This window comes from Ammodytes marinus, assembly GCF_949987685.1.
Source record: "Ammodytes marinus genome assembly, chromosome: 24".
Classification (NCBI taxonomy): domain Eukaryota; kingdom Metazoa; phylum Chordata; class Actinopteri; order Uranoscopiformes; family Ammodytidae; genus Ammodytes; species Ammodytes marinus.
Genome location: NC_137228.1, coordinates 11,102,145 through 11,129,911, shown reverse-complemented (window position 1 = coordinate 11,129,911; position 27,767 = coordinate 11,102,145). Strand labels below are relative to the sequence as shown.

General features: G+C 41.5%; 3 protein-coding genes across 8 annotated transcripts in view; 1 reads left to right on the top strand and 2 right to left on the bottom strand.

Annotated features, from left to right (window-relative positions):
* Nucleotides 1–255: 255 nt before the first annotated feature.
* arl13b (ADP-ribosylation factor-like 13b) lies at nucleotides 256–10,077 on the bottom strand. 4 transcript variants are annotated; one of them, XM_080052763.1, is made up of 10 exons: nucleotides 9,557–10,077; nucleotides 7,553–7,623; nucleotides 6,679–6,928; nucleotides 6,133–6,238; nucleotides 5,385–5,587; nucleotides 4,773–4,887; nucleotides 4,037–4,178; nucleotides 3,237–3,353; nucleotides 2,318–2,386; nucleotides 256–1,712 (listed from the first exon to the last, which is right to left on the bottom strand). In XM_080052763.1, exons 1-10 carry the CDS (start codon nucleotides 9,613–9,615, stop codon nucleotides 1,630–1,632), a joined length of 1,215 nt encoding a protein of 404 aa, XP_079908889.1. In that variant the 5' UTR covers nucleotides 9,616–10,077; the 3' UTR covers nucleotides 256–1,629. The 4 variants fall into 4 exon arrangements, with proteins under 4 accessions (XP_079908889.1, XP_079908890.1, XP_079908891.1 ...); XM_080052764.1 differs by having other exon boundaries at nucleotides 256–1,561; XM_080052765.1 differs by lacking the exon at nucleotides 2,318–2,386.
* Nucleotides 10,078–11,561: 1,484 nt separating this feature from the next.
* Nucleotides 11,562–13,835, top strand: LOC307270037 (gamma-glutamylaminecyclotransferase B-like). The gene is made up of 2 exons (XM_080053167.1): nucleotides 11,562–11,627; nucleotides 12,842–13,835. The coding sequence occupies exon 2, from the start codon at nucleotides 12,852–12,854 to the stop codon at nucleotides 13,311–13,313; it is 462 nt and encodes a 153-aa protein (XP_079909293.1). The 5' UTR covers nucleotides 11,562–11,627; nucleotides 12,842–12,851; the 3' UTR covers nucleotides 13,314–13,835.
* Nucleotides 13,836–13,977: 142 nt separating this feature from the next.
* LOC307270103 (FERM, ARHGEF and pleckstrin domain-containing protein 1-like) overlaps nucleotides 13,978–27,767 on the bottom strand; it is a 48,937-nt gene continuing 35,147 nt past the window's right edge. For 2 of the 3 annotated variants that reach the window (XM_080053263.1, XM_080053265.1), the window contains exons 14-28: nucleotides 23,896–24,089; nucleotides 23,683–23,772; nucleotides 21,713–21,846; nucleotides 20,072–20,153; nucleotides 19,913–19,974; nucleotides 19,617–19,792; nucleotides 18,989–19,119; nucleotides 18,468–18,536; nucleotides 18,271–18,360; nucleotides 18,053–18,135; nucleotides 17,620–17,732; nucleotides 16,431–16,591; nucleotides 15,555–15,662; nucleotides 15,311–15,462; nucleotides 13,978–14,920 (exon numbers count right to left, since the gene is read on the bottom strand). In XM_080053263.1, coding sequence (XP_079909389.1) covers nucleotides 14,845–14,920; nucleotides 15,311–15,462; nucleotides 15,555–15,662; nucleotides 16,431–16,591; nucleotides 17,620–17,732; nucleotides 18,053–18,135; nucleotides 18,271–18,360; nucleotides 18,468–18,536; nucleotides 18,989–19,119; nucleotides 19,617–19,792; nucleotides 19,913–19,974; nucleotides 20,072–20,153; nucleotides 21,713–21,846; nucleotides 23,683–23,772; nucleotides 23,896–24,089 — 1,721 coding nt within the window. In that variant the 3' untranslated portion in view covers nucleotides 13,978–14,844. The remainder of the gene's footprint in view (nucleotides 14,921–15,310; nucleotides 15,463–15,554; nucleotides 15,663–16,430; nucleotides 16,592–17,619; nucleotides 17,733–18,052; nucleotides 18,136–18,270; nucleotides 18,361–18,467; nucleotides 18,537–18,988; nucleotides 19,120–19,616; nucleotides 19,793–19,912; nucleotides 19,975–20,071; nucleotides 20,154–21,712; nucleotides 21,847–23,682; nucleotides 23,773–23,895; nucleotides 24,090–27,767) is intronic. The other variant, XM_080053264.1, reaches the window with a different exon arrangement.

Sequence of the window (27,767 nt, the reverse complement as noted above, 5' to 3'; positions counted from 1 at the left end):
TTACAAAGTGTCTAAAGCAGACCGTCCATAATGACAGTGCCAGGCTGTAACTATAATGGTAATCCCCGCACCTGACTAGATAATTGCAGTAACTGTGTAAGAGCCATTAGCAGAACTACTGAATTAACATCAGCAGTGACAAAAAGACACAGGTGCAGGGTGATGCCCAAAAATAACACACTATGAACACAGAAAAACAACACAAATTGAGTCTAATCAGTCAAGAGCATATTCAAAAACATATTTAATGTGCTGTTATAAAATTCGAACAGAGTAGAAAAAATATTTTTTTTAAGACATCTAGCTCATTAAGAATAGAGGGAGATTTGAAATATAATATTGTGGATTTAAAGTGATATTTTGATATTTGCTACACATGTGTTCTGACCCAATACTGGCTGTTCTGATGTAGTGATACATTTTCCTCCCCCCATCATCCCAACAAAAACTTTTCCAACACATTTAGACTTAACTGGGGCAATAGTATCCACGTTGTTGTATTGTTTTGTTCCAGATCTGTATTTGTTTGAGCTATTTTTGGAATTTGTCAGAGGGAAAACAGGTGCTGAAGACCCGAGTCAGAAAAGCTGGTAGAATAACAACAGTGCTGTGCTCGCACCTCAAGAGCAGCTTGATTCCTTCCCCACAAGAGTAAATATCACTTTAAAAACAGCTACACAGTGTAAACAGCGGAATGCGTACACAATCTGTAGCCCTATAGACAAATAAGGACAAATACATTTTTTATATTTTACAATAAACATTAAACAAAAAGACACCGTACTTTAAGATGCTGCTGGGAACAGACAGGTAATGCCCCCCTATTACAGGTTACATGGCCATAAAAACTTTAACAGTATCTAGGTGAAATGTCAAGACATTCATTAATAAAACTGAACCATTGACAATCATGATGTAGTGTAACACTCTTCCGTGTGCAGTACAGCGTAGTGTAGTAAGATGTAACCACTTGTTCTCTTCATTGTACACCACTGTTATAAAAAGGGAAATTTTTCCAACTTAAGATAACGTTTTAAGAACTGGGCTGTGAAAAGACACTTTAACCTAGACCCTTTTGATCTATATTACCGATATCATATTCACCTTTGTTTACACTACAAAAACCAAAGGTGCAAAAATAAAATCTTGTTTTTAATGGCGGCGTGTACACAAATGCATTATTCAGTAACACACACGAACATACATAAAGGTTATAACGGACCAATTTACAATCTTTGTCAATGTAAAAGCATTTCAGTAGGACAAATGGAGTCCGTACCGCATAACACTGATATTAACAGTGAAAAATAAAGTTTCAGTCTACAGTTGTTCAAAGAGTTTTTATGTCGAGTGACAACAGAATCCCGACATAAAGTCAGTTCGGGGGGGTTCAACGATTGACACTTTGAATTGTGTCAAACCCATATGACAGCTTCCAAGGAGGACTTCGATTCCCATGGTGCTCCTGTGCGCGCCGCACTCCCGCGCTCACCTGCATCCACGGACCCACCAGTTGTCTAGCCTGCAGTGTCTCGGTGTTTGGTTGGCTACACACCGTTCGCTTGAGACAGAAAGAGCAAAGAAAGGGGAGAGCCGTGATTGGAGGACCTCTATCAGTAAGGGGAGGGGTTAGAATATGACATCATGAGCGTCGCCGTTAGGCTGCGGCGGCCTGTTCGCAACAGGTGGGAGCGGCTTCTTCTTAGAAAACTCTGCGGAAGGGGGGATGGAAAAACAGGTTTGACTGTGTTAGTGAACTCGAATGCTGATTCAAGCTATATCTATTAATAACCACACAAGCAAAAACATAGTGAAAGATGATAGCCATTGCTGCACAAAGGTGGATGAGAATGTGTAGACTGGGTGAATGCACAGAGACAAGCCTTTGAGTTGATTAGGATGACTGCCACCACGATGGCTCCACACACACACACAGCCCAAACAAACGCCTTGTTGGAGGAGTGAAGAGAAAATGGCCGATGTGTGTCTGGGACGCTAATTAACAGTCAACACACATCTGAAGGCAGACAAGGCAGTTCAGTGTTTTCTGCTGACAAATTCACACCAACGACGCTGCTGCAGTGAAACAAACAAACCCACTAGACTTTCCCCCCTTAAAACTAATGTAGGAAAACGACTGAAACCAATCACACCCAAGAGGAAACAGTGATTCAGTGCCGTGACAGTTAGTTCACACATAGAAGAGATGATTAAGAGAGTGAATGGTTGATTGGGCTGCATCACAAAAGGGAAAGTAAAGTGGTTCACAAAATGAGGGATGAAGAGGGTTAAACCGGACTTCAACGGGCATCTTTACCGGAATGTCTCGAGTCCCCAAGTGGCTCTAGTTTGGGCAGCCTAGAAACTTTGGGTGTGGCCCATCCCACTAAAAAAAGGAAAAATAAAGAAACACTGATGAGAAGAAAAGATCCTTCAAAGAAATTCAGAAAGGATATTCAGACACTCATGTGTCTGTATTGTCTTGTAAAGAACATTTATTATTGAAGAACATTGTCTGTAAAAGAGCAAATATATTGCATTTCCAATAGCTAATTCACAATAAAAGTATCCTGCCTGTAAAGGGATGAAACACTTTTAATGTGGAGCAGCAATAGCAGGAAATGATAACTGACGCAAATAAATCAGTTAAAGGTGGAGTCGGCGATTCTGAAAAATGCTTGTTGTAAACAAAGAGGGCCCACCATAGTTAGCAACATGCCTGTTAGAGAGCTTAGGTTGTGTATTAACACACTCACTTTTTTTCTTTTTCGGCGCACACACAGTACGTACTGGTAGCGGCGGGTGAGGAGATATTCACTGATTTTGACATTAGGTAATGTTAGACTGACCTGGAGCAGGTGGAGGTGTGAGGGGGGGTTAGGTAATGTTAGACTGACCTGGAGCAGGTGGAGGTGTGGGGGGGTTAGGTAATGTTAGACTGACCTGGAGGAGGTGGGGGTGTGGGGGGGGGTTAGGTAATGTTAGACTGACCTGGAGCAGGTGGGGGTGTGGGGGGGGGTTAGGTAATGTTAGACTGACCTGGAGCAGGTGGGGGTGTGGGGGGGGTGGGGGGGTTAGGTAATGTTAGACTGACCTGGAGGAGGTGAGGGTGTGGGGGGGTTAGGTAATGTTAGACTGACCTGGAGCAGGTGGGGGTGTGGGGGGGGGGGTTAGGTAATGTTAGACTGACCTGGAGGAGGTGAGGGTGTGGGGGGGTTAGGTAATGTTAGACTGACCTGGAGCAGGTGGGGGTGTGGGGCTCTCTGTCGGGCCCTCCTCTGTCCTCAGAGGGTCCACTCTGTGCTTCCTCTTCAGATGCAGCTTCCTCGTCTTCTTCTTCTCCTGTGCCACCACTGTGTTATCCAAGACACATTCAAAAATTACAACATTCTCTTAAATACTGCCTGCCTTCCGCAAGCAAAAAGAATCACACTGATAAAAAAAATCATATTAAAAGTGCCTCCTCCCTTCAGCTTTTACCACTTCACTCACCGCTGTCATCTTTTTATCCCTTAATTCATTGTGTAATTATCATCATAATTGAGTAATTAACTTTATCTATCACATATTCTGTTCCCTGAGCTCGGTGCGGGGAAAAAAGGGGGATACATATCAGACGGTTGCTTAATTTGAAGAGATTTCTTTCAATTTTTTTCTCAAATATTTTATGCAGTCTTCTGGCGTTTGTTTAATTATTTGCTCTCTAACTAAAAACTGATTGAATGTCTTGCTTTCAATTCTTTCTACAAGCGCAGACATTTTTTCCCGCCGTATGTTGAAAAGCTGAACTACAAGCATGCTAGGGAAGACTCTTCCAAAATAAATAAATAAAAAAGATGCCGGAGGGCCCTTAACATTCATCATTTTTATCTGCGTTTCCTTTCCACAGCTCCTAAGGAAATATCTTCACAACGCAGCTTTTATAAAACTATTTGCCAAGAGATTGAAATCGTGCGTGCCGTTATCTGATCAACGAGACACACAGCTTGACGGCTAATTCCCAGTCGCCGAAACTGTACACGGTCGTATCGCTCACCTGGAGTGCCGTTCTGCGGGGTTTGTCTGCTGTCGCCTGGCTCTTCATCGTCGATGTCATCCTCCTCTTCCTCCTGATCTGCCTTCACACTATTGGTCCCCGTCTCCTGCAGCCTCTTCCTCTCCTTCTCGTTGTCCTCTTTCTGAAAGGGACACCAAAGGCAATCTGTTCCTGATCTCTAATGGAATAATACTCAAAACACAAACCGTTCCTTTAACAGTGCATGCAGAAATGGACGGACGTCGCTCATCCAGGTTAGCTTAGCTCAAACACTGTTAGTCAAGGGGAGCAGGTCAAAAGATACATTTAACAACATCACTAAACATTCCTGTGTGCTTGTTGGGACTTATTGTTTATTTACCACGTTATGTTGCGCTCTATATTTTTTTACACGTTATGTCATTTTATAATCAAATACGTACTGAAAAGAAACCAGAAACTGCCAATGACGTCTGGTTTCCTTCCGGTACGTATTTGAATCTAAAATGAGATTGTTTACTTATGACGTAAAGTTTATCTTTTGAGCTGCTCCCCTTCACAACCAGTGTTTGAGATAGGCATCTGGATGATTGACATATGCCACTTTCTTCATCAAAAATGCACGCGCAGTTACGAGTTCCTGTGGCCTCTTTTTTTGAGACGGATAGTGACAAAAAAAGCTACAATTTAAATAAAAAATATTGAACTATTCCTTTAAACTTTCTGGAACACACCATACTGCGGCGAGGTCACCCACCTCTGTGATGACGTTGCTGATTGGTTGGAATGGGTTTGGCATGTTTTCATCATCCGGCCCGTCTTCCTGGATGGTCCTGCCTTGGCGCTCTGCCTCTTCCCGCTCCTCCCGATCTCTGCAGACAGAAACAAGACATTAACCTTTTCATCTTAACCACGGTTAATGCTACATTTACCGAAACTGCTCTGAGCTCAGATTAAATTACAGAGTGCTTTGGTACAAGATGGCTTTTTACTACACTTCAGCAGTAGTTTTCCCTTTCAGAATAAAAAGCTATATTTTATGACTTTTGTAGTATTACTGTGGAGCAAGAAAGCAAGGTTACATTCATTTTGTGCAGACAGGGAGCACACTCAGCCATCGCCATCCTTTGGCATTCTGACATTTCCACTAGTCTTTTTGCTTCATTTCCTATTCCACTCTGACTGTCTTCTCTCTCCTTTATCTTCCCCAAACATTATATTACATTTCTTATCTGGCTTATGACTTCTTCTATCTATTGTATCAGGCCAGATGGTAAAAAAAGGGTTGCAGTTGAGGTTTGATTTTTTTTGCCACTTGAGCTTGTATGTTAATTTGAGGCCGATGTTCATTGTTCAGTGGTGTCCTCACCTCTCCTCTCGTATCCGCCTCACTCTCTCCGCTCTGTCCTTCTTGTCTTGCTCCTCCTGGGCACGCTGCTCTGCTGTGTCTTTCTGCACGCGCTCAGTGATGGCCTCGTAGTCTTTGGCGATGTTGTTGAGGAGCCACTTCAGGCCTTTCTTGATGGATTTGTCCACCTTCTTGCCGTAGCCTAGAACGGCAGAGCATGGCTCCTAGGGGGGTAGGAACATACATTGAGAGATAAGACGTTACCATTACCTTAAAGGTACACCATGCAGTTTGAGAGGAGGGGGATTTGTTTACATTTGCAGAGCCAATCTACATGTAATTCTTAGTATTGAATAGTTCTATCATCATTAATCAAAACTAAATCATTTTGAAGAACCTGGTAGACTAGAATATGTTTGTAAACCAAACTGTGGGCCCTGCTGCTGTAAACAACAACAACAGTGAAACAGTAACTTTTTAGGAAGATTTCTTTTTTCTAACTTCAAATAGTGTTCCAGGGATCCGATTTTCCTGTGTGGAAAGTTTGTTTATTCAGTTATGAGAATACATCTTAGAAAATGTTCACATCTCTGACACACCCTAATTACATTGCGCACCTTTGAAAAAACAAATACAATGGCATTTGCGCGTGTGGTTTTTACAAAAACAAGCCCTGCTGTTGGTGTATTTGTGGCTGAAACCAACATTTCTACCAGATGCACTTAATGTCATTCGGCTGCCATGGCACAACAGGTGCACAAACACTTACGATCTGACAGAGACACTTGTTCTCGTTAACAAGCTTCTCTAACGACAGGTTCTCGATGATATCCGCCTCTGCCAGCGCTCCCTCCTGGTCTTGTTTGTTGGCAAGCCTAGAAAGAAGACAGGAATAATGAGATAATGGGGTTGTGGTGGGGGGGAAAAGGCAAAACAAATAAGGGAAAATCTTCAAAATGGCTCCGCTGTGATTCAAGTAGACAAGGGGCAGTTATCAAATTGAATCATTTGCGAGTTTAAGTGTCTGGAAGTCTTATGGAAATGTAACATTGCCCCTAATTATGGATTGTTGATTAGAATATCCGGGGAAGTAATTTCAGCTGTGCGTGCATCAAGCTGTGTTTTGTTTCCGGAATACTGATTAGGCAGACGCTGCACAAATTTCAACAAGAAATTGGACCGCGGCCAAGCAGTTTCTCTAGTATCCACCTCTCCTCCTTTGTGCTTTCTCAGGTCAGTTTGGTTTTTCCATAGTGATTCATACACAACGTTATCTGTGAGAGTATAATTCCCTTAGGGGCATTAGAGCACTCACACCAGCACTGGTTTGCCAGCGATGCGTGGGTGTTGCAGGACCTCGGCCATGGTGTCACGTGTCTCCTGGATCCTCTGCACGTCACTGGAGTCCACCACAAACACCACGCCATGCGACTCTGAGTAGTAGTTCTTCCAGATGCCGCGGATCCTCTTGCCGCCGCCCAGGTCAAAGATGGTCACTTCGAACTTGCCCTGCTTCAGGTCCACCTTGGTGAAGCCCACAGTAGGGGCCACATCCTGGGGATCCTCTGGGATAATGAACAGAAATCGACTATGAGGGGTGGTGAATAAAAATTCATGTTCGATTCATGTAGAAAATGAATATGTATTTTGCTGCCGCTGGTAATGTAGACTTGCCTTTAAATCACATGCATTACAAGCTTCACATTAAAATATACTTAAATGAAGATGAATAAGACTTTAATTGGCTTTCATGACATCATTTGCCACAACGCCTATTATCTCACAGTTGACTGGAGTAGATCCTGAAATCCTCGTTTGAACTGAACCCAGAAATCGATTTTGAATCAAATAGTGACCCCAGGAATCGGAATTGTATCGAATCGTGGGATTCCTCACAACCCTACTGTTTAGACAACTCAATAAGCGCAACTTGCGACAGAATTTTAAAAATGTATAAGCAGTGGTAAAATAAAGAAGACAAACTCTCAAGCATGAAAAAGCATGTAAAATATACATGATCATAAATACTAAACAATAGTGTGACAGTTTATGGCAGAGTAAACAAGGAGGACAACAAGGAGGTTTACAAACTTTCAATTATTATATTATGTATAAGATGACACAAGAAAAAGGGCACACACACTAAAAAGATACATTATTCATAGTTATAGCAAACTCTCTTGACTGACCTCCTTGGATTCCTCGTACCGTGGCGGTCTTGCCTGCGTTATCCAGTCCCACCATTACCAGAGTCACTTTCCTGTTAGGAAACAAAGGAGACCAAATGAATACATGTGTACACACAAGCATCGCTATCAGTGAGGTCCAGAAGTAGAACCACGTCATGCTACCCACCCCCCATGGTTACCTGCAGCCAGGAGAAGCTACATCTGCTGTCATTAGCTCTCATGGAGCATTGGGGGGCCAAGATAAGCCAATAAATGACCTAAATAACCAGCGCAATTAAGAGATTGGCACGGAGAACACAAACAAAACAAGACAACGATTAAGTATGTTTGCTCGAGGCAAGTTAGGCGGACTGATGGTTATTGTGGAATCTGCAAATGGCCTTATCAGCGTTCTTTTCCCAGCAGTAAGATGGGAGGACTTTCACACAAAACCAGTTTTTTAAACCATCAAGATATCTGACAAATGGAAAGTTACCAAATAAGTGGGAACTTTATATAAATGTTATTATGTGTTTTATATTTTACATCTAGTCAAGACTAACCTGTCTAAAATAACATAAGCAGTAGTAAGTTTTACACACAATTGCTCTGAAGATGATATTGGAGAATCTGGATCCACTTTTTTTTATTATGTTCTTCAAAGAAAAGGAAATAGCACCTTAAAAAAATCATTTAGTGGATGTTTATGCTGCAATTATAACAACACTAATTGCTGGTATTTCGTTTTACAATATTATCTCCCTGGCATTAGAAGAAATATGCACAGCAACAAAAGATATAAAGCAAAGGAAACAAATGAATCAACTAAGTAAACAAATGCTTAAAAGAAGAAAAAACTGCCTCGTCTTAAGTACGCAAAAAGCTAAGTTGTACACATGTAAACACAACCTGCCTTCGCCTCGTGCGTGCATACTTAACTTCGACAATTTCGCCGAAAAGACATCAACCGCACTATCCATCTAACGGTCCTCTGGAGCCAACTGGCCCTCATTGGGGCGGCCGATTTCTCGTGAACCCTTCAGAGAGGTGAGAGAATTCCTGCCGCTAACCCACGCTCTAACCCATAACCTTATGTCCTCAAACACCCTCACAGCAGCAGCAGCAGCGAAAAGACAAGACAAGAGAGCCGCTGCTGCACAGGCCCGCCGCGGGGATTAGGTGAGGATTTCTGGGTAAATCCAAAAGGATCAGGTGCCTCGCAGGTACCACGTGAGTTAAGCGCTCTTCCCAGTTATATTTCGCTGCGCCTGCTGCTTCACATTTACAGTCGCAACAAGGAAATACTGGAAGTAATGAATACAGGTTTTAGTTTAGGCATGTTCATGAAGGGAAAGGGAGCTGTATCATAAGTAACCAAAGACAAATGGTGGATGCGATAAAATACTAAAATCATTATTTTCTTTAAATCAATTTATCTAACACTTAACTGTTTGTTCTAGAGAGTCTCAGATAATAGGCAAAGTAAATTTATAATGTAGCCCCTTTCAAATTATTTTACAAAAGACGTGTATAAATAGTAAATAATCCATCCAAATTGCCTAAACCCACAACTTCAAATAATGCAAATATTTGATTTGAAATTTGAAAACAGATCAGCAGAACGTCCTTATAGCATAGAGAAGCTGGAACTGGACAAAACAACTTCGATTAACAAATAAGTTGTAGATGATCTTTCTGTCAGTTAACTCAATGGTTGTATAACTAATCCTTTCAACATCTCTGGTAGTGTTAAATCACCCCATTATCTACCATCTAGCACGTCACTAGCTTGTGATTTGAGCTAAACAAAGGCAGCACTTCATAGTAAACAAATCATCATTACAAAGAAAGATGAACCCTTTGCAATACACTGTCTTATGATCGTGTCCCATGTTTATAGGTGAAGAATCAAATGGACTTCAATCAAATCATGACTAATTCTTGAACATATCCTTAAATAGATCACAGCAGGGAGGATGAAGGGCTTTATTTGGCATCATGTCACCGTAGTATGACCTCACGTACCTTGCGGGCTCTTGCCAGCGTTTCAGCCAGTTGCAGCAGTTCGCCATCAGGCTAAACATAGCAGTCCCGAGTCCGGATGACTGCGATCAAGTAGTCATCCAGCCCGACGATCGTCTCACCCTGTTTACAAAAGCTGATCGACTTTTCACCTGAATAATATGCTACATAGCGAGCTAACATAACATCCACAGCTACTTAAAATAACAACGTATGTGAATTAATTGGCTGTCATCATGAGTTTTCGACACATACGTTACTTTTTAGATAACATCGATTTCCCAGAACTACAACAATCTGAGTAGTCCCGTTACCTGAAGGAGAAGCTAAAGCTAACGGAGCTAGCGATAACGGTACCGCGTCAACTCGTCTCGTTTCCACGCGAATGAGAGCTATTCTTGTCCATAAAATGAAACAGAGTGTTCACGTGTGCCCGAATAAAGCCACGGCGAGTGTTTTCAGTCGGGAAACAAGGAGCTTCTTAGCGTTAGCCGACTCGTAGTTGACCACTTTGTTTACGCCGTCCTCTCCGCTGCTAGGCTGCAGACGTGCTTGCGTCATCCTTCCTTGTTCAGCCAATCAGCGACGTTCCAGGTAGACCGAGGAGATGTTGTGGCAGCGCCCCCTGTGGACAAGAACACAAACTACAGCTGTAATAACAACAGCTGTGACAGTCATATTGACTGGAAAAGCACAAAAACCCCAAGTTGTTATTTGGTCTTCAAAAGATATAATTTAAACGTTAAATGTTAAAGGTTATTTTACTCCTCTTTTATCCTTTAACGTTGATTTACAGCTACCTTCCTTCAATGGCTTTGAGCTAGGACCTAGCCTACTGTCCTACTCAGAGTTAATTGTTTCATGGCACTGAAGCAATTTTTAAAAGACCAATCCTTTCCGCTTCTTTCCATCAAGGTGAAAGTATATTACACATTTGTCTTAAACCTGTTAAGAGTCCACAGGCTGTTACTTTTTCTTCCATCTACTAGACTGAATGTCAAGTGTCGGTTAAGGCAAAGATGGATGCACTTTAATTCCAGGGCTGAGTAATTGTCCCAATTCAAGTGAACAAGCGCTTCACAGGTGAGTCTGCAATCTTCAGACAAGGGGGGCCGAATGAACAATGTGTGTTCAATAGAGTCTGTCAGAGGAGACATTATCTCCTCCTGAGAAAACGGCAGCTTCATTATTGTTAGATCAATCTACCTCGCTCATCATGCCATGGTAATAATCTTTATTCGTTTACCTGCATGGGATCCGGTGTGGGAACTGAAATTAGCTGTAGGCCTATATGAGTTGCCCTTGTCCTTTTGACTCCAATTTTCCAGAGTATTATAGAGGTGCTGAACTCCTGAGTAAAGTGCAAAGCCTTTACTGTAATTCTTTGTAACATTCTCCTTAGCTATGCCATATTACCGCTGCGTGGTTTTTTAATATCACTGTTATGTTAAGTGCGTTTTAATAGGGCCAGCGGTGCAAATCATCTTTTTTTATTATAGATGAATCATTTTTGAATATGTTTTCTCACCTTTAGCCCTCTCTACAAACACCATGACTAACTAATTGGCTGTTGAAGTATCTGAAGTAGTTGTTATATTAATTATCTTTATGGCATGTGGGAATACATGGGTGATCACGGCTTCTTTTGAATTATTCATTTTATTTGCTTGTTTTCCTCTCAGTATAGTAAGTAAACACTTACAACTCTTATGTGAGCTAGTACTGCACTTTTTCAACTTTCAACTGTTTTTAAATTAGTGATTTTTATTTCGTTTACCAGTGAGAATGATTATTTTCTAAAATACAACTAGCTGCATACCTGAAATAATTGTAATTTAAGAGTGCAATAACCTTTTATACTAGGTCCATGGCAATAACCATACGCAATAACGTTCCTACAGCGCCCTCTTCTGTTTGAGATTATTTTAGATAATCTCAAACAGAAGAGGGCGCTGTAGGAATGTTGGTAAAGTCGTCACTGCGCATGTGCAGTTCTCTGCACGGTCGGCATTGTAGCAGCGTTTCGTCAAACCACACTCCGGTCGCTCGTGAAAGCATCTTCGTCACTTTACCGGTAAGTCTCACGCTCACGGTACCACTCTACCGTGTATTTAAATTGAAACGGTTACGGTTCACGCATGCGCTTCCTTTGACATGCGCTTCTTTCAAGTGCATTGGTGCGTTGCCTTTCAGTCTATGCCTACTATCTATGGTCTATGCATTGCACTTCTGGAAGTCACTCGAGCAGGAGCGAGGACTACATTTTCAAAATAAAAGCTTATTACGTTCAGCAGTTGTGCTAGATGCATAGGGCTAGATGTTAATATACATTTACTCGAGTACGGTTCTACTGTATGTGGAATGTCCTTTAATTTACATATAGGCTACAATACACACCTACTACATGCATCAAAAAGTACCTACAATCTGGTATTAAGGGTAACATTTATATTATTTTCAAATGGGCAATTTATGATGACTAGCATTTAGTAATTACATTTTGAATGCAGGGCTTTTACTTATAACAGAGTATTACATCATGGTTTTGCGACTTTTACTTCTATATTGTGTTGGTGTTTACAGTGAGCCTTCTAGGCTACTTGAATGACCCTTCCCAGCTTTAAAGATCTTAAAACAGTGTGTTCCAGAGAGTATCTCTTGACTGTGAATGAATCATTGAGCCGATGTACAAAGTCCAAAGAGCTTCAATCAAAAGGAGGCCTTAAGGTCACAGAGACACTTCTGCATTTAAAATACACACATAATCCCAGCAGTGCCAACATGGAGATCTTTTGATTGCATATTGATAATTGGGATAAGTGTGATGCTTCACTTTGATGGAAGGTGTTACCACTAATGTGTGCAAACTGCAAAGCCTCATTCTCAGACCAGTTAGGCTATATAGGTGCGTTTTACACTTGTAAATGTAGCCATAGGCAGGCCTATTAGATATAACCTCTTCTAGGTAAGACAAATTACTTTTACTGCATTTATTTATATTTTTAGGTCGTATAGTGTATGTTTGCTTAAAACATGAGTAAAACTATCAAAATAGCTCCAATGTTGGATGTTGCTTATGCTCTCCAATGCTGCTCTGTTGCATTCGTAAAAATGGTTGTCTACACCAGCCAGCCAGAATCCACTTTAGCTTTGCGCGTGTCCTGCAACATTCTCCAGTAATTTTGCAAAGTTTTCGCTAAAATGAACAAGGTGATGGAGGAAAATAAGATCAGCAGATGTTGTGTAAAGTTGCTCATTTGTTTTCTCCCTCCTTACATTGTCCTCCAGGTGCCTTTTAATGTCCTTTGTCCACATGACGCGAGTCTTTGTCTACGGCACCCTGAAGAAGGGCCAGCCCAACTACTATCGCATGTTTGACAGCGCCAACGGCAAGGCGGAGTTCCTCTCCTCGGCCCGCACCACCCAGACTTACCCTCTAGTGATCGCCGGCCAACACAACATCCCATTTCTCCTCAACATCCCCGGCAAGGGTCAACGAGTCCACGGGGAGATCTACAAAGTGGATGACCAGATGCTGAAATTCCTGGATGGCTTTGAAGGGGTGCCCACCATGTACCAGCGGACTGTGGTTGAACTTGAGGTAGTAGGGGAGAGGGCAGGGGAGGGAAAGGTGGAGGAGGCGTTTGTGTACAGTACGACCGCGTACCAGCCAGAGTGGCCCTCGCTGACTAACTACGAAAGCTACGACTCGCATGGAGATCACGGGCTGGAGTATGCGACCAGAGAGGCGCGAGACTGATGTTGGCAGCCCGCTGGAGTGAGCAGAGAAGATAATATGATTAGGCATGGGCCGGTATGATATTCTGAAGGTATGAAATGTCTGGGTAAAAAACAAGATTTTTTTCCGCCTCTTAAACATATAGAATATTCTGAACATTAATAAACTTGTATGTTAACATCCTGTGTGTTCTAGTACCTAAGAACAGTATGACGGAGATAGTAGCGGATTTCAAACCATGACAAATTGTGGTATACCTTGAAACCGGTTATCGTCCCATGCCTGAATATGATCCACACAGTCTTCTACCTCTGTACAAATTACCCTCCATATTATCTTGTGGTGCAGGTCCCAAACAATGTACTGTATAAATATATAGAAATATAGCATATAGAAACAATAGAATATATGTGAATAACTAAAAGGGCTTGGTAAGGGTTCTTTGCAGAAATAAAGCTGCATATCAGATTTAGTAACCAGACCTGTCAAACAGCACACACTTAAAATACTCCCTTGAAGTGGAAATTCAAGCCCTCAAGATGTTGTTGGAGATAGACATTGCACTGTACACTAGTTTTTTTTTTAGTGAATTGTTTCAAATGATCTCTCTCTGTCGTTCTGTTTCCATGAAATAAACAGACCAAATCAGTCAAATAAGAGTTGTCTCAGTTGTTTCATATGAACACGATGGTTTTTCGTCTTTATTTCTATTTCGAATATTAAAATCCAGAAAGTCTGGAGGGATACAGAGGAGGAAATATTTGGCAAACCAGTCGGTGAAATCTCTGTTGGCATCGGAAGTAGCAGTTTTTTGTTTTGTTTTTCCTGGTCAGACAAAGTGAAAACACGAAGAAAAAAAAGAACATTTCACAGTGTATCAAAGTACTGTACAAAAAGTCGCCTTACAAAAAAGGAAAGATGTGACGTTTTTCTAGTTCATTATGAATCATTTAAATTCATCTAATTTAACAAAGATTGTCAGACAAACAAGTTAATACTCTCATTCCCCAAGAGTGTGTTCACACGCACACAGTTTTCCGCAAATTCCGGTTTTAGTCTTATTCAAGCATTTTATACACATTTATTCTGTATTTTCGGTTAAAATGTGTGGTTGTACAGGAAGACTTACCAAGGCAACGTTTAAAAATTCAAATATGACACGCACAGTACCAAAAAACTCATGCATCAGTGCCCCAAATACTTTCTGGTTGATCCCATGTGTGTCAGTCTTCAGTTTTGTAAACAGGAAATGTTGTCGGGCGGATTTGAAATGCATGTGAACAGCACTCGATGGCACAGACACAAAGTCAAAGATAAACAGTCGCTAAATGAAAATGCCATTTTGGCACGGGGGAAACATTTTTTTAAAATTACATCGGACACAAGTGGTGCAAAAAGTGTGTGACGAGAGAGAAAGGAGGTTAAGTGGCAGGACCTCTGTAGAGATGTGTGTGTGTAAATCAACCATTCAGAGGTATACATTTGTGTGCAACATGATTCTGTGTCTATATTACAAGTCTTCTTTTTGGTGCTGGGGAAAAAGGCGGATCCATCAATACAGGTCTTTCCTGTTGCTCGGCAGTGTGCGGCTGGCGGAGCAGGTAGCGCTGCGGATCACCTCCATCCACCTGGTAGACGAGAAAAACTATTGAATTACTGCCCCTTTAATATCACGAAAGCCAGTCAAGTTATTATTATCTTATTTATGTTAGGTTTATGTTTTTTCTGAATCACGCACTAATTTTATGTTTATAGTATGTCTTTATGTGCTAAAGTACAGAATCTAATGTTTTTGGAGGTGATAGTAAGATTTAGAAGAAGATTTAAGTTTTAGTGTACATGAGTAACAAAAAAATGTAGGAACAGTATAGTATCATAGCTTTGATTGAAAGTTTTACTACGAGGATATGGAAGGAAGGACACGTTACAGTTGTGTACATGAATATTATATTAAGTGCATATTAACAGATTTCTATTCAACCTATTCCCATCACATATCGGCCAATCAAGTGCCATACCTCTCAAAGGTGTACTCGCTCTCTGATCTGAAGTAGTAGACGTGGGATTTGAAGTGGAGTTTGAAGACGTAGTCCTTGTGGATGTTCTCCGACTCGGACGGGACGGTGACGGAGTAGCCCAGCAGAGGGAGGCTGGCCAAAGGGTACTCATCCTGTGAACACACAAGCAAAAATGTGTCATGTTTTAGCACCTTAATTTAAATGCATTCACAAGAAATATATACCCACGTAAAATATGTCTTACCTGGTGCGACTTGTAGAAGAAAAGGCTGAAGTTGGTGAAGACGACCCAAAGTTTCTGCCAGCCGTTGCTGTTCTTGAACTTCCTGAGCAGGTTCCCCGACAACTGGTTCTGGGAAACACAAAATGGGAGGAGGAAATAGATGAGAACTGAGTTAACAGAGGACACCAGCTGCCAAATAAAGTTTTTAAAAAAGTCACAAATTACATTAGAAAAGACAGGAAAGGATAGCCTGTTTGCTCTGATTACACTCTTGCAAAACCAGGACATAAATTCGTAATTAAATTACTCTTTTAAAATTGGACTTGTTTGTCAGGCGGTTTGCCCAGATGTTAAGGATTATAAGAGTGAAAAGTAAAATGTAGTTCTACACAATTTTTCAAATGCATGTGCATTTCCCTCCATGGGTCAATTCATTCTGTGGCTCTTGCAGTACCGCTCTGCTCCAGCAGGTGTCACCAAAGGACAGGCTGAGTTTTTCTGTAACCAGCAGACCACAGAGAGAGACGTGGACCCCTGAAGTCTGCAGAGGGGCCTCGTCAACTCACTGGCCTCACTAACTGGCCTCTAGCAATGTGAGCGTGGGCAGACAGAAGTGGTCAAATGGAAATAACAAAAATGGAATGTGAGGACAGAGGAAAGAGAAAAATAGGGGGATGAAGATAGAAGTGTAGAAGAGAGAATAAGGGACAAACACAGAGATGAGAGAAGAAAGACAAGGGACATTTGAGCCAGCCAATGGTCCATTGTCTAAACAGGACAAAGACAGGAGACTGGACTCACTGGAGAGGAGAAACAGGGGGAGCAAAAACAGCTGAAGAAGAGAGAAGACGATTAAAAGGGGGGGAACACACAAACACAAGCACAGTGTTATGTTACCTCCACGGCAACGCTAAAGTCCACCATGGACACGCTGGTGTTGCGGTGCCAGCACACATGCACAGTGGTGTTACCACGGTGACCCTGGCGCTCCAGAGACGAGCGAGAGCCGCACAGCTCCTCTTCAGACTCCAGCTCTGCTCCTCCGTCCTCCGACAGCTCTGAAGGGGGGGGGGGGAACATCTTAATAAACTCATTTAAAAAAGAAAATAGTGACCAAAGTCCTCTATGACATAATTATGAATGTCTGGGTGAATTCATTTAAGCATAGGATAAATCATTCCGGATAAAATCATGACAGCATTATTGATCACATAGGAAACATATTAAAAAACAGTTGTGTCTTCACTTCTAAATGGCTTAAGAAAAACCATGGGTCTTCGGACAAAGCACACTTTGCCAGCTTTGGGCCTCCTGCTTTGGCTGTCCTCACCATTTAGCACCACACACACATACTCAATTTGACCCTTTATGCTTTGAAAATGGCTACAGATTGTTCACACAGAACAAACTGCAGATCCAAAACAATGATCAAAGCCATTTCAATAAAGTCTGCACAAAAGAAAGGAGGAAAAAAAATCACCCTTTTGTTGCCACCTGTAAGCCAATACTCTTTAACTGTTCCCAGCCATAAATGCACTATAGCAGGTGAAGTTTAGTTGAGGGATAATGGAAACGCCAAACTGAAGATCAACCGGGCGGAGACTCATAGAATATGTGACAGGCATTTAAAAGATAGAGAATAAAAAAGAAGAGATGAGAAAGAGATGGTGACAGCTGGGTCCTGAACCCCTGCATATATCAGGTGACATTAAAAGAAATATGATGAAAGAAAGACCACCTGGAGCAATTCAGTGAGATTATTCAAGGCGCTGAAAGAAAGGGAGAGAAGGGTTGGTTATAGTATAGAGTTATGTGGGCTGTAGGTTAAAGCTGTTGTGTGGCTGACAAATCCCATGTGGAGACTTTTCCAGAAAGAACTCCTGCTGTGGGACCTTTTTTTATGGCTGGACTTTCTGGTTCCCACAGGGTGGCAGACAGTGCAATGCCTTGTATGATTAAGTGATGTCTGGTAGATAAAGCAGGTTAGAGGAGCAGTTTCTAGGGACTGATGATTTAAATCCTCAAAATCAAATGTATACTAATGAGACAAGTATACATAGTGTGCATGCAGTAAGGCAATACTTACTGTTGTCAGAGAGGCTACTGGTAAGCAGGTCTGTGTTTGTGCTGCTGCTCTGCTCCGCCAGGTCTATGGCCATCCGGATGTCCTCCACCCAGCGCTCCATCTCTGAAGCGCAGCTGGACACAGTCAAGATGTTAATGTAATGGAAGATTGTTTGAGGAAATTGGAGTATGACAAAGTATGAAAAAAATGTATAATTCTAAAATGTCTTTACAAAGTCTGGGTTACACAACACAACCTCTATTTTACAGCCAGATAATTAATTAGTAACTGAAAAGAAAAATAGGTCACGTTGTCCAATTGAATTAGAGCCCAACCAAACTGTGAAAGGAATCCATTTTTGATGCGGTTGACCTGCTTCCATTCATAATGTATGATTTGTGTTTTCATGAGAAATGATTGAATGTCTTTGTGTGTGTGATTTTGCACTGCGTACCTGGCTGCCACCACCACAGACTGCCGCTGCCCGAACAAGGTGAACGAATGAGGCACTCCCCACTCCTCCTCACTCTCTCTGATCTGCAAAAAGAATCCACATACACACTCACACTCCTTAGTGGAAGTCATCCTACATTTGGTCAGGGTAAGGTGCAGTAGATGCATGTAAAAAATACATCTTTAAACCCTATGTGTACAGAGAAATCTGTCACTTACCGTCATGCCATACAGGAGCAGCTGGCCGTGTACTTTAAACTGGTTGGACGGCGTCATACCCCGACTTGTGTAAACCAACGAATCGCTGAACTGAGGAGGACAAGGAGAAGAAAGAAAGAGAGAAAATATATAAGAAGTTAGCGCTTCTTATCGATGATATCAGCTTTACTTTGAAAAGTCACTGGGTCATGTCTTACCAGGAAGAACATCCTCTGCTGGAGGCCCTTCCCTGAGAGCTTGCTGAGGCAACCGAGCCTGATGAATTCCTGCAAACACACCATGAAAAAAAGATGTGTTGCTGAATAAGTTACCGTAAATATTTAAAAGCCAGGAAAGTGTCCTCTCTCGCCTACGACAGAGTGTTAGGGCCAAGTCGAGAAAGAAAATACAATACAATAGCAAGAATAAAGGTGTGTGTGTAATTTTAGAGAAGAGCCTACTTCTCTCATACCGAAGGAAATAAGCATCAAGTTATCATACATCGCTGTTGACTGTGTGTGGGTGACAAGGACGCTGTCACTAGACTGCTCTCGCCACCGTTTTGAAGGTTACTGGTGAAATGTTTTCTTGAATAATGTTTTGTTTTTTTCTTGTGAAATAACGACTTAATTCTTGTAAAATAACAACTTTTTCTCGTAATTCATTCTTTTTTCTGATCGTCAATGTGGCCCTAATACTCTTCATACTTTCACAATAAATAAATGCCAAAGAGTCTCACCCTCCCGGGGATGGCGAGGATGTCGATGCCGGTCAGATCTTTCCTCAGCTCCAGAAGCTTCTGGAAGTTCTCCATCTTCATCATGGCTCCTTGGAGCTGCAGCACCATCTCAGAGATGTCTGCCAGGGCCGCTGGAAGAAGGGGAAAAGGAAGAAGAGATTAAACTTAATTACTGTATGTACAAGGGAGAATAAGTTGGAGGTTTTCATTTAACCTTTATTTATACTAGAGAGATCAATTGAGGGTTGATCCTCATTTACAATGTCGAGTCAAACAAATGCAAAGTAAAACCAACTATACATACACAATATGCAGTGCAAATACACAAGATAAAGATAAAGAGACAAAAACAATTGAACAATGTAGACAATATTTAGACAGCTGCAATTAAAATTAAATGGTTGACAGTACAATATAACCTAATTAAAATGGTAACAGGTAGAGTTTGGCAGATTTAAGATAATATGTCTGAATTTGTTAAAGGATATGAAGGTATTTATTTTAATTTGTTGCTGTAAATTGTTCCAGGAGTCAGGGGGGCTGAAGCTAAAAGCTGTCTTTCCAAGCTCAGACCAGCTTGTGAAACATATGACACAAGCATGTCAGTGGTGTGAGCAGAGCCCCGTACCTCTGCAGTCCCTGAAGTCGTCATGTGTGGGCGGGTAGTGCTTGCACAGTCTCTCCAGGATGAGCTTGTAGTGGAGCAGGCGGTGGAGCGGTCGCAGGAGGAAGATGTTAAAGGGCAGGTAGCAAACCCTCTGCTGCTCAAAGTCTCGGCACAGGGTTTCTGCTTTTCGATTGGACCTGAGGATAGGCAAGGAGGGGAAAACTGATATTCAAAATGCTCCTAAACGCATCATTAGATTTATTTTAAATTGGTCACTTTGGGAGGCAAACATAGCCATGTAGCCTTGGTTCACCCACCGACAGGCCCGCTCCAGTTCTACCAGGCACTCTGAATGTTTCTGCAGATGAACCGTCAACTGCTGCACACGCAAAAAGAAAGAAAAAAGGTTTTAAAATGTTTCATGTTATAAGAAATGAGCCCAAATGAAAATGTATTAATCATAAAGATGTAGTTACCCTCAGACCCTGAATGTTCTTCAGAAGAATATCACCAATTCGTTGGTAGTCTCCTTTAATGTGGGCATTAGACCGACCCTCCCTAAAAAGAGAAAGACATGAGAATTCTGCTTCACATGCAGTAGCGTTTAGTCACCACTAGATGACAGGCAAGAGCTACATTTCTACAGCACATGACTGGAAAATCTTCACTCGATTCCCACAAATCCATTCATTTACCGGCAAGTCATTGTTTGTGTGTGTGTGTGTGTGTGTCTTCTCCTGTCTGTCATTATAGAATTAACCCAGACAAGACTCCCATGAGAGGAAATTAGGACGTTGCATGCGCATATTAGTTCCCATGCGCAGTCACATTAGCCGTTTCATGTGACATAAATTGGAGTCGAGGCACGGCTCAGGTTTATTATTTGCTCAGTTCACACCCAGCTATCTTATTTAATTGCTTCCGCTCAAATAAGAAAATAGGGCATCAAAGGGTACTTTGTTTAATAGGAAGATTATTAGTTTTTTAATTATCATTTCCTATTTGACTAATTTTATCTTTGTAAAAAAATATCAAATCTAATCTTGCATTAAAGAATGAATCACAAAGTTGCATAGCCCCTCATTAGCAGCTATTAGAACCCTGTGGGAGCAGGACCTAGGTTCTGCCTTCACAGATCACATGTGGGATTCAGTCCTGGATCGGATACACTCTACCTCCATGTGCGACCGACATGCTCTTGTGCAATTTAAAGTAGTACATCGTATCCACATATCTAAAACTAAATTAGCTCGTATGTTTCCCGATGTAGACCCGACCTGTGATAGCTGTAAGAGCGCACCGGCATCACTCTTTCACATGTACTGGTTGTGTCCCACCTTGACTGAGTTCTGGACATCAGTTTTTCAAACAATTTCTGAAGTACTTCAGCATCAAATTGAGCCGAACCCTTTCACTGCAATTTTTGGCATTGCTCCCAATTCAGGCTTGCCTAAAGTGAAGCTAAAGGTACTGGCCTTCACCTCTTTACTTGCTCATAGGGCTATCTTACTTAAATGGAAAGATCCTGCTCCTCCTTCCCACTCACATTGGATTAGAGACATTATGTCATGTATGAATCTGGAGAAAATTCGTTGCACTACCCAGGGATCTGAGACTAAATTTCATAAAATATGGCGCCCCTTCCTAGACTATTTTAAGAAACCAACCACAATAGATGAAGAGTAGCTACCCCCTCCCCTCTTTAGTTTGATTCAATTTTATTTCTTTGTTTTTTGTTTCATATTGGTTGTTTGTTTTTGTTTTTGTTTCTTGAAGTGTGTGTTTCTGTTTCGTTTCTGCTATTTTTAACATTATGTATTATTTTTTTGTACTCATTTCTTAATGCAGGATTGTTTGTGATTGGGTGTGAGGGTGGGATATGGGTGGGGTATGTTCGGGGGGGAAAAAAAGGGGAAAAAATTTATAATCCATTGTACTGCAGTTGCTTTGCTACTTTGCGATTTAATAAAAAAAACCTTTGAAAGAAGAATGAATCACAGTGTGTATGTACATTTAAAAGAACATTCTGGTATTGTGTGCCGCTTTAAAGAAGCTCATGTCAGCCATAACTTTCCCTTTCTGTATGAAATGTTTGAACAGCATATACGTGCACTGACCACTGTGCCAGCCGCTGCTCCACTTCTTTGAGGAATCCCTGGTGAAACTTGTGGACCGGCTCGTAGCTGGTGGAGATCAGGTTGAGAACAGAGTCTGGGAAGGCCTCCTCTTTCCCCGCCAGGCCGTCGAAGGACTGAGACAGACAAAGAGGTAAATCAATTACCGTGTGGACAAAATGAAGATATCCGACATTAAAAACTAGACCAAAATCTACCATTATCTCCAGCTACTGTTTTATCGCAATCTTAAAATGGGATTTTCCACTACTCTGATATTTATAGACCAACTGATTCATGAATTAACTTGGAAAATGCAGAACATAGTTTGAAAATACTATAAAAAAACATCCAGATCAATACAATAAACAATACAGATCACTGGTGACATGTAAGAGGAACCACACACTCTGGTAGGATCCCAACAGGAGACCCCTTGAATAGGAGGCCAGAGTGAATGATTTCACTTGGAAGAACAATGGCGTTTGTTTGCAAGATCAGATATCTGTCACACACACACACACACACAGGCCCCAAGCTAGTGCTCCGCCACCTCTTGACACTGAGGTGTTATGTTCCCCCTCTCAGAGTAAATCACACGCGGCTATGACAGCCAGCGCCGACAGGAGGCCATCCAGCTGTTTCACAGAGGGGACCCAGCCAGAGAGAGAGGGAGAGGGAGAGAGAGAGACAGCCAGAAAATATGAGAGAGAGAGAGAGAGAGAGAGAGAGAGAGAGAGAGAGAGAGAGAGAGAGAGAGAGAGAGAGAGAGAGAGAGAGAGAAGTAGGATCTGAGGCCTAAGCATAGGGGGGGCAGCCAAAGAAAATGTTTAAAGAGGTATTTTAAAAAAGCGCCAGCGCACGCCTTCTACCACTTCAAAGCTGCTGGAAAACTACTGTTAAGAAAAACAGCTGAGAGGGCAGAAAAAGGAAGGAGGGTATTGTACTTTTCAGAGGTCAACTTGGCTATATTAGGTGATGGGGGGTCTTCAGAAGCAGGTGCTTTCTACTACAGGGGCCTCAGACCTACGCTAGCCCACAATGGTGGTCTCTCCTCATCAACAGGCTGTAAAGTTGTGCATAAACAGCAGAGACAAAGTCCGACCCGAATTATGCTGCACTTTCTTTCATCCCAGAATTTTAAGAAAGGGGCGAGGTTTTTTTCCCCCTGTTGTGTTGATTTGAGTGGTTTTTCTTGTAACCTCAAGAGCCCGGAGGTTGTAGTCTGTGTTGTCTGAAAGAGCAAACAAAATGAAAGTCTGCCAGCTTACCAAAGGAAGTGAATAACAACACATGTGATGCTTTAAAACAACACAAGTTACTTGGAAGCTGCGTATACATCCGTCATCTTTCCTGCACGAGAAAAATGCTCATGCAGGCTCAGATGTTGGAGCTTTGCGGTCACATTTGTGCCAAAATAAAAGCATATAAAAGCCCTCTTTCGGGATGGGGATAAAGAAAATTGGAAACGGAGTGCTCTAGAGAAAACTAAAGTAATATTAAAGTCACATGGCAGAAAAAAAGGTTGTCAAACTCGTGATTCTTTATCTCCTTTTGCCAGTCTTTTGGCATCCCAAAAGGCCAAACTGAGCTCAGCTTTGCCAGCACATTCAGGCTATAAAAACACCAAACGCACACCACCCATGATTCAGGCACCAACTCTGACTCACTGTGCAAATACAAGCTTTTAAAAACAGACCAAAGTCAGCTCCCTGTCCGTAAAATTCTGATTTAGATATAAAAGTATTTTTTTGATTCTCTATTACTGTACCAGTGCTTTAAGGAGACCCGGCCTGGTTTGCTATGCAGAGCTGTCTGTACGTCAGGGAATGTGTTTACACTTGGTGCGCAGACCAGCTTCTGGTCTTAACACAGATGGCTTAATAAAATCTCTCTCTCTCTCTCTCTCTCTCTGTACTAGACTGCTGTTTTTTTCAATACATAATATGTGGAGAAATGTGCCTCCTCTTTACCTCTGTGATGACCTGCAGGTCTTTGAGGTAGGTCCGCTCCGTGGTCAACAGCTCCTTGGCTATGAAGTAGGCCTTGTCTGTGGGAAACTTCTGGACAGAAATAAGAGGGAAAAGATCGATCCATCCATTTTGGTTCTTTTAAGTGATGCTTTAACTATAAGATGTCAAAGGGAGATTAAAACACAGATTTTAATTCCTGGTTCGTATGCTCACCTTTCTCCTTGCTTCCTCCTCGTCCTCATTGCGGATGCAGCCTGCGTCATTGAGCAGCGGGCTGGTGAGGGGAGACAGCAGGCGCATTTCAGGACTCTGACCAAGACCAGGGCCACCGTTGTCATGGACAGAGCCGTTACCGTTGACGACCACTTGGGGACTTTCTGCCGGAGACTCATCTGAAGCAGGACTTTCTGCAGTTGGGAGGAGAGGAGATAATGATAGGGGGATAGGGATAGAAAAAAAGAGTGAGATAATGGAGAAGATGGAGTTCAAATATATTCTACATGTATGATAAAATAAAATCCATTTCTACTACCGTGATGAAATTCACTGCCATCCGTCTTATCATTTAAGTCTTTATTGACATTTTCATTCCTCCCCTCAAATTTCTCAGTGGAGGTAAAGGCCTCACCCCTGTATTTAGAAGTTCAAGCCAGGTTTTTATATAATTCCCATATGATTGCTCAAACTGCATGGCGATGAATTTCAAAGGTTAGACCGATGCTACACGATCAATCTTAACAAACTATGGGTCAGGAGGACCTAAAATGAGCAGTTGTCACGCTTGGGCAGGTAGTCACAGGAAGAAAACAAATGCTACGAGCGCTCAACTCTGAAGGAGGCTACATCTACTCTATTTCTCTAGTTAGATCCTCGTCTGAGATGTGGTTAAAAAAGTATAGTGAAAAAAGGATGAAAAGATGGAAGATAATAACAATTTATGTTAGGTAGATGATAGTAAGGAGCTAAGGACCATCACTTTATATGCAAGACTAAACAAAAGCATATCAGTGCATTGAAAGGGTAATAAAGAGCCATACATGTTAAAAAAGCTGCAAGTGGCATTTAACAAGGTTCTATAATCATTGTAATACAAGGTTTTTTATTAAAAAATATGCCGGCAACTACCTTTCATTATTGGCAAAATGATTGATCTATTATCAAAATAGTTGATTTAGTCGACTAATTGATCAATCGTTTCCGCCCTAGTCAAAAAACTATGATGGTTGCATTATGACAGTTCTGATTACTGTATTAGCTTTTACAATTGACCCTAACAATGCACTATGGATATGATCTTTTATAGATATGTGAGAGTCTTGCAATTTGTTATGATGCCTTAAGTCATCTCATTTTTAACAGGAGTCTGGTCTGATTGCAGTTGAATTCAACTTCTGGCAACTCTTTTGGGAAAATATCATCATTTCGGACAGAAGAATAAAAAGGCTACGGTCACTACAGCTAGAGTCACTACAGAGGGTTTACTACATGGTACTAAGTCGTGACTGTATACTTGCCCCAGCTGAAATTTTTCCAAAGAGTCCACTGTTACTGTACACCAAACTGGATCATGGGTAAAACCAAGGCAACCACTGCCTGAGTGCAGATCTGTGAGGGGTGCTATAAAAGAACTTACCACCACACAGGATAACACAACAAACTACGACGACAACACAAAAACAAAAAACACAAGTGCTAACAGGAGCTAGAAAAATATGGAACACAGACGGATTCACGTGTGCACATGCGCAAACAACAAACTAAATGAAGAACCGCTACTCTACAGTCTAGCTACCACAACACAAAACATAGGGCCGGGGTGACAATACAAGCAGGGTGTTTGGGTGGGTGGGGGTGGGGCAGGTTTAGTTCAACATCAGTTCTCTCTACAGTAAAATTCTGGAGTCCCTTTTCTTTGAACGTACAAGGTCGTTTTTTTTATTGACACTAGTGCACACAATCACTTACAGTGTTAAAAAGAGAGATGATAGGGTAAAGAAAAAACCATAAAGAAAAAAATAAGAAAAAAAACCCAGTTGGTTTTTGTGATGGAAATAAAAGGACAGGTGTGCAGGGAATACAAAGTATTACAAGAGTGACAAAGAAAACCAGTGAGTCAGTGCACATTTAAGCCATACAGTCAGCATATGGAATTCAATTTCAATGCCTTTCTTTTGCAAAGGAGTAAAAAGACTTCTTGGCAGCTCTCCAGCTCGACTGACAACATTTATTCTGATTGCATGCTTTAGAGATGCTGCAAAGTCTGACGGCAAGCTTTAAGCTCAATCAGAAAAATGTAAAGAATAGTCAGAAAGACAGTTTATTCCCCTCAAAAGAAGTTAGTAGAAAGTGTGTTATGTAAACAGAAAGAGAAGCCCAGATGCGATGCAAAAATGCCACTGTATACCATTTTGATGGTATGAAAAGAAAATAGTTTGACATTTTGGGAAATATGCTTGATTGGTTTCTTGGTTGGAATTAGATGAGAAGATTAAAAACAAACATGTCTGTTTGGTACACAAATATGAAGCCGGTTTTTGTACAGATTCAATACGGCAGCTGTTTCCCCTTTTCAAATATGTGTAGGCTGTAGCTTCATATTTACTATACAGACTAAAATGTAGTGTCAATCTTGTAATCTAATCTTTTTTTAATAAATTCCCAAAATGTCGCACAATTCGCTTAAAGCCGCCTGATATCAGATCACCACATCGCAGAAGAAACTACAATAATTTTAACCTTTTGTTTTAAAGTTAGTCCAGCATAATTTGGCTCTGATTAACTCTCATTTAAAATACAATTAACAATATGAATACAAAATCGGAACCCATCAGTCCGTTATTGTTATGTACAGTGCATTAAAAATTGACAAAAAGCCTCAATGGAAGTGACCTGCCACAGGCAGTGAAACTGAAAACAAGGACGACTCGACTCCAGTATTCCTGTTTGTTTGTGTGTGTGTCCATCTCCTGACATTGCTCAGACTTTCACACCCTACCCAGAAAAAACACCACGTCTATCAAAATAATTTTTTTTGCACTTACATTTTCATTAAGCTTAACTTTACTTCACCCTCTCACTCTCTATTGAAGACATAAAGAACACTGGAGTTGAGTCAGCCATGTTTTTTTCCCTGGGGCAGGAACGCAAATGGTTTTGAGATGTCTGAGAACTACAGGGTGCAGTAAGTTCAGAAATCAGGCATGAAATTTGTAACAGCTTGTGTGAAGTAAGGGGAAACCTACACGTCTCTAGAGCTGGTATGTTTGTTGTTAGTCTGCACCAAAAGCTTCTCAAACATTTCAAACTGTTTGTCGAGCGCCGTGAGCTAGGACAGAGCAAGAATGACAGAGCGGCAGGGACTGTGCTTGCCTGGTTAAACATGCACTCTGAGCAAAAGAAAACATGCCGAAAAACAACAGTGCATTTACAAAGCATGAAGCGTGAACATTTGTTTTAGAAGAGAAGCTGTGGTGGCTCTGAGGGAATAAAAAGGGTGGTTTGGCTTTAAAAGATGAGCACACATAAGATCCTGATGAAAATGTGTCCATTTACGTAGGTACAGAAGAACGATTTCAATTATCCAATTGAATTCAATCCAACAAAAAGTCTGCATTTCCCAAACCATTGCTTTCAGTAAATGCAGACTCTGCTGGTGTGTTTTCAGGCGGAGCACCGAAGTTTATCCCAAATTCAGTGTTGCAGTGAAAACAGAAAAACAACAACAAAGTGTGAGTTGCAGTGAGCAGACAGCAAATGACAGTGGTGTGGATAGAGGGGCCGGCACACCGATAAACAGCATTGGAACAGAAGAGAGACAAGCGTCCAAAGAAAGTTAATAACAGTGAACTACATTTGTGTTTGTTTATGGTTGTGGTTGTATGCCAGGGGCCAAGCCGAGAAAAGCAAAGCAGACAGTCATGGATGGACAATGCCTTGTTCTGTGTGCAGAACCGTGGAAGAAACAAAAAAAAGTGATAAAAGGAAAGAAAGTCTGAAAAAAACAACAGAAGTAGCATAAGCGCGTACAATGCATCTTCAGTAGAGATGTAGAAACATGCGGAGCTTCAGTTATTATCAAAAATACA

Excerpts from the sequence above, each read along its gene's own strand:
- arl13b (XM_080052763.1), bottom strand. The coding sequence starts at position 9,615 with ATGTTTAGCCTGATGGCGAACTGCTGCAACTGGCTGAAACGCTGGCAA. Across the intron at positions 6,239-6,678 it reads GCTGGCAAACCAGTGCTGGT|GCTTGCCAACAAACAAGACC; the intron begins GTGAGTGCTCTA and ends TCTTCTTTCTAG. Across the intron at positions 3,354-4,036 it reads CCCGCAGAACGGCACTCCAG|TGGTGGCACAGGAGAAGAAG; the intron begins GTGAGCGATACG and ends TGGATAACACAG.
- LOC307270037 (XM_080053167.1), top strand. The coding sequence starts at position 12,852 with ATGTCCTTTGTCCACATGACGCGAGTCTTTGTCTACGGCACCCTGAAG.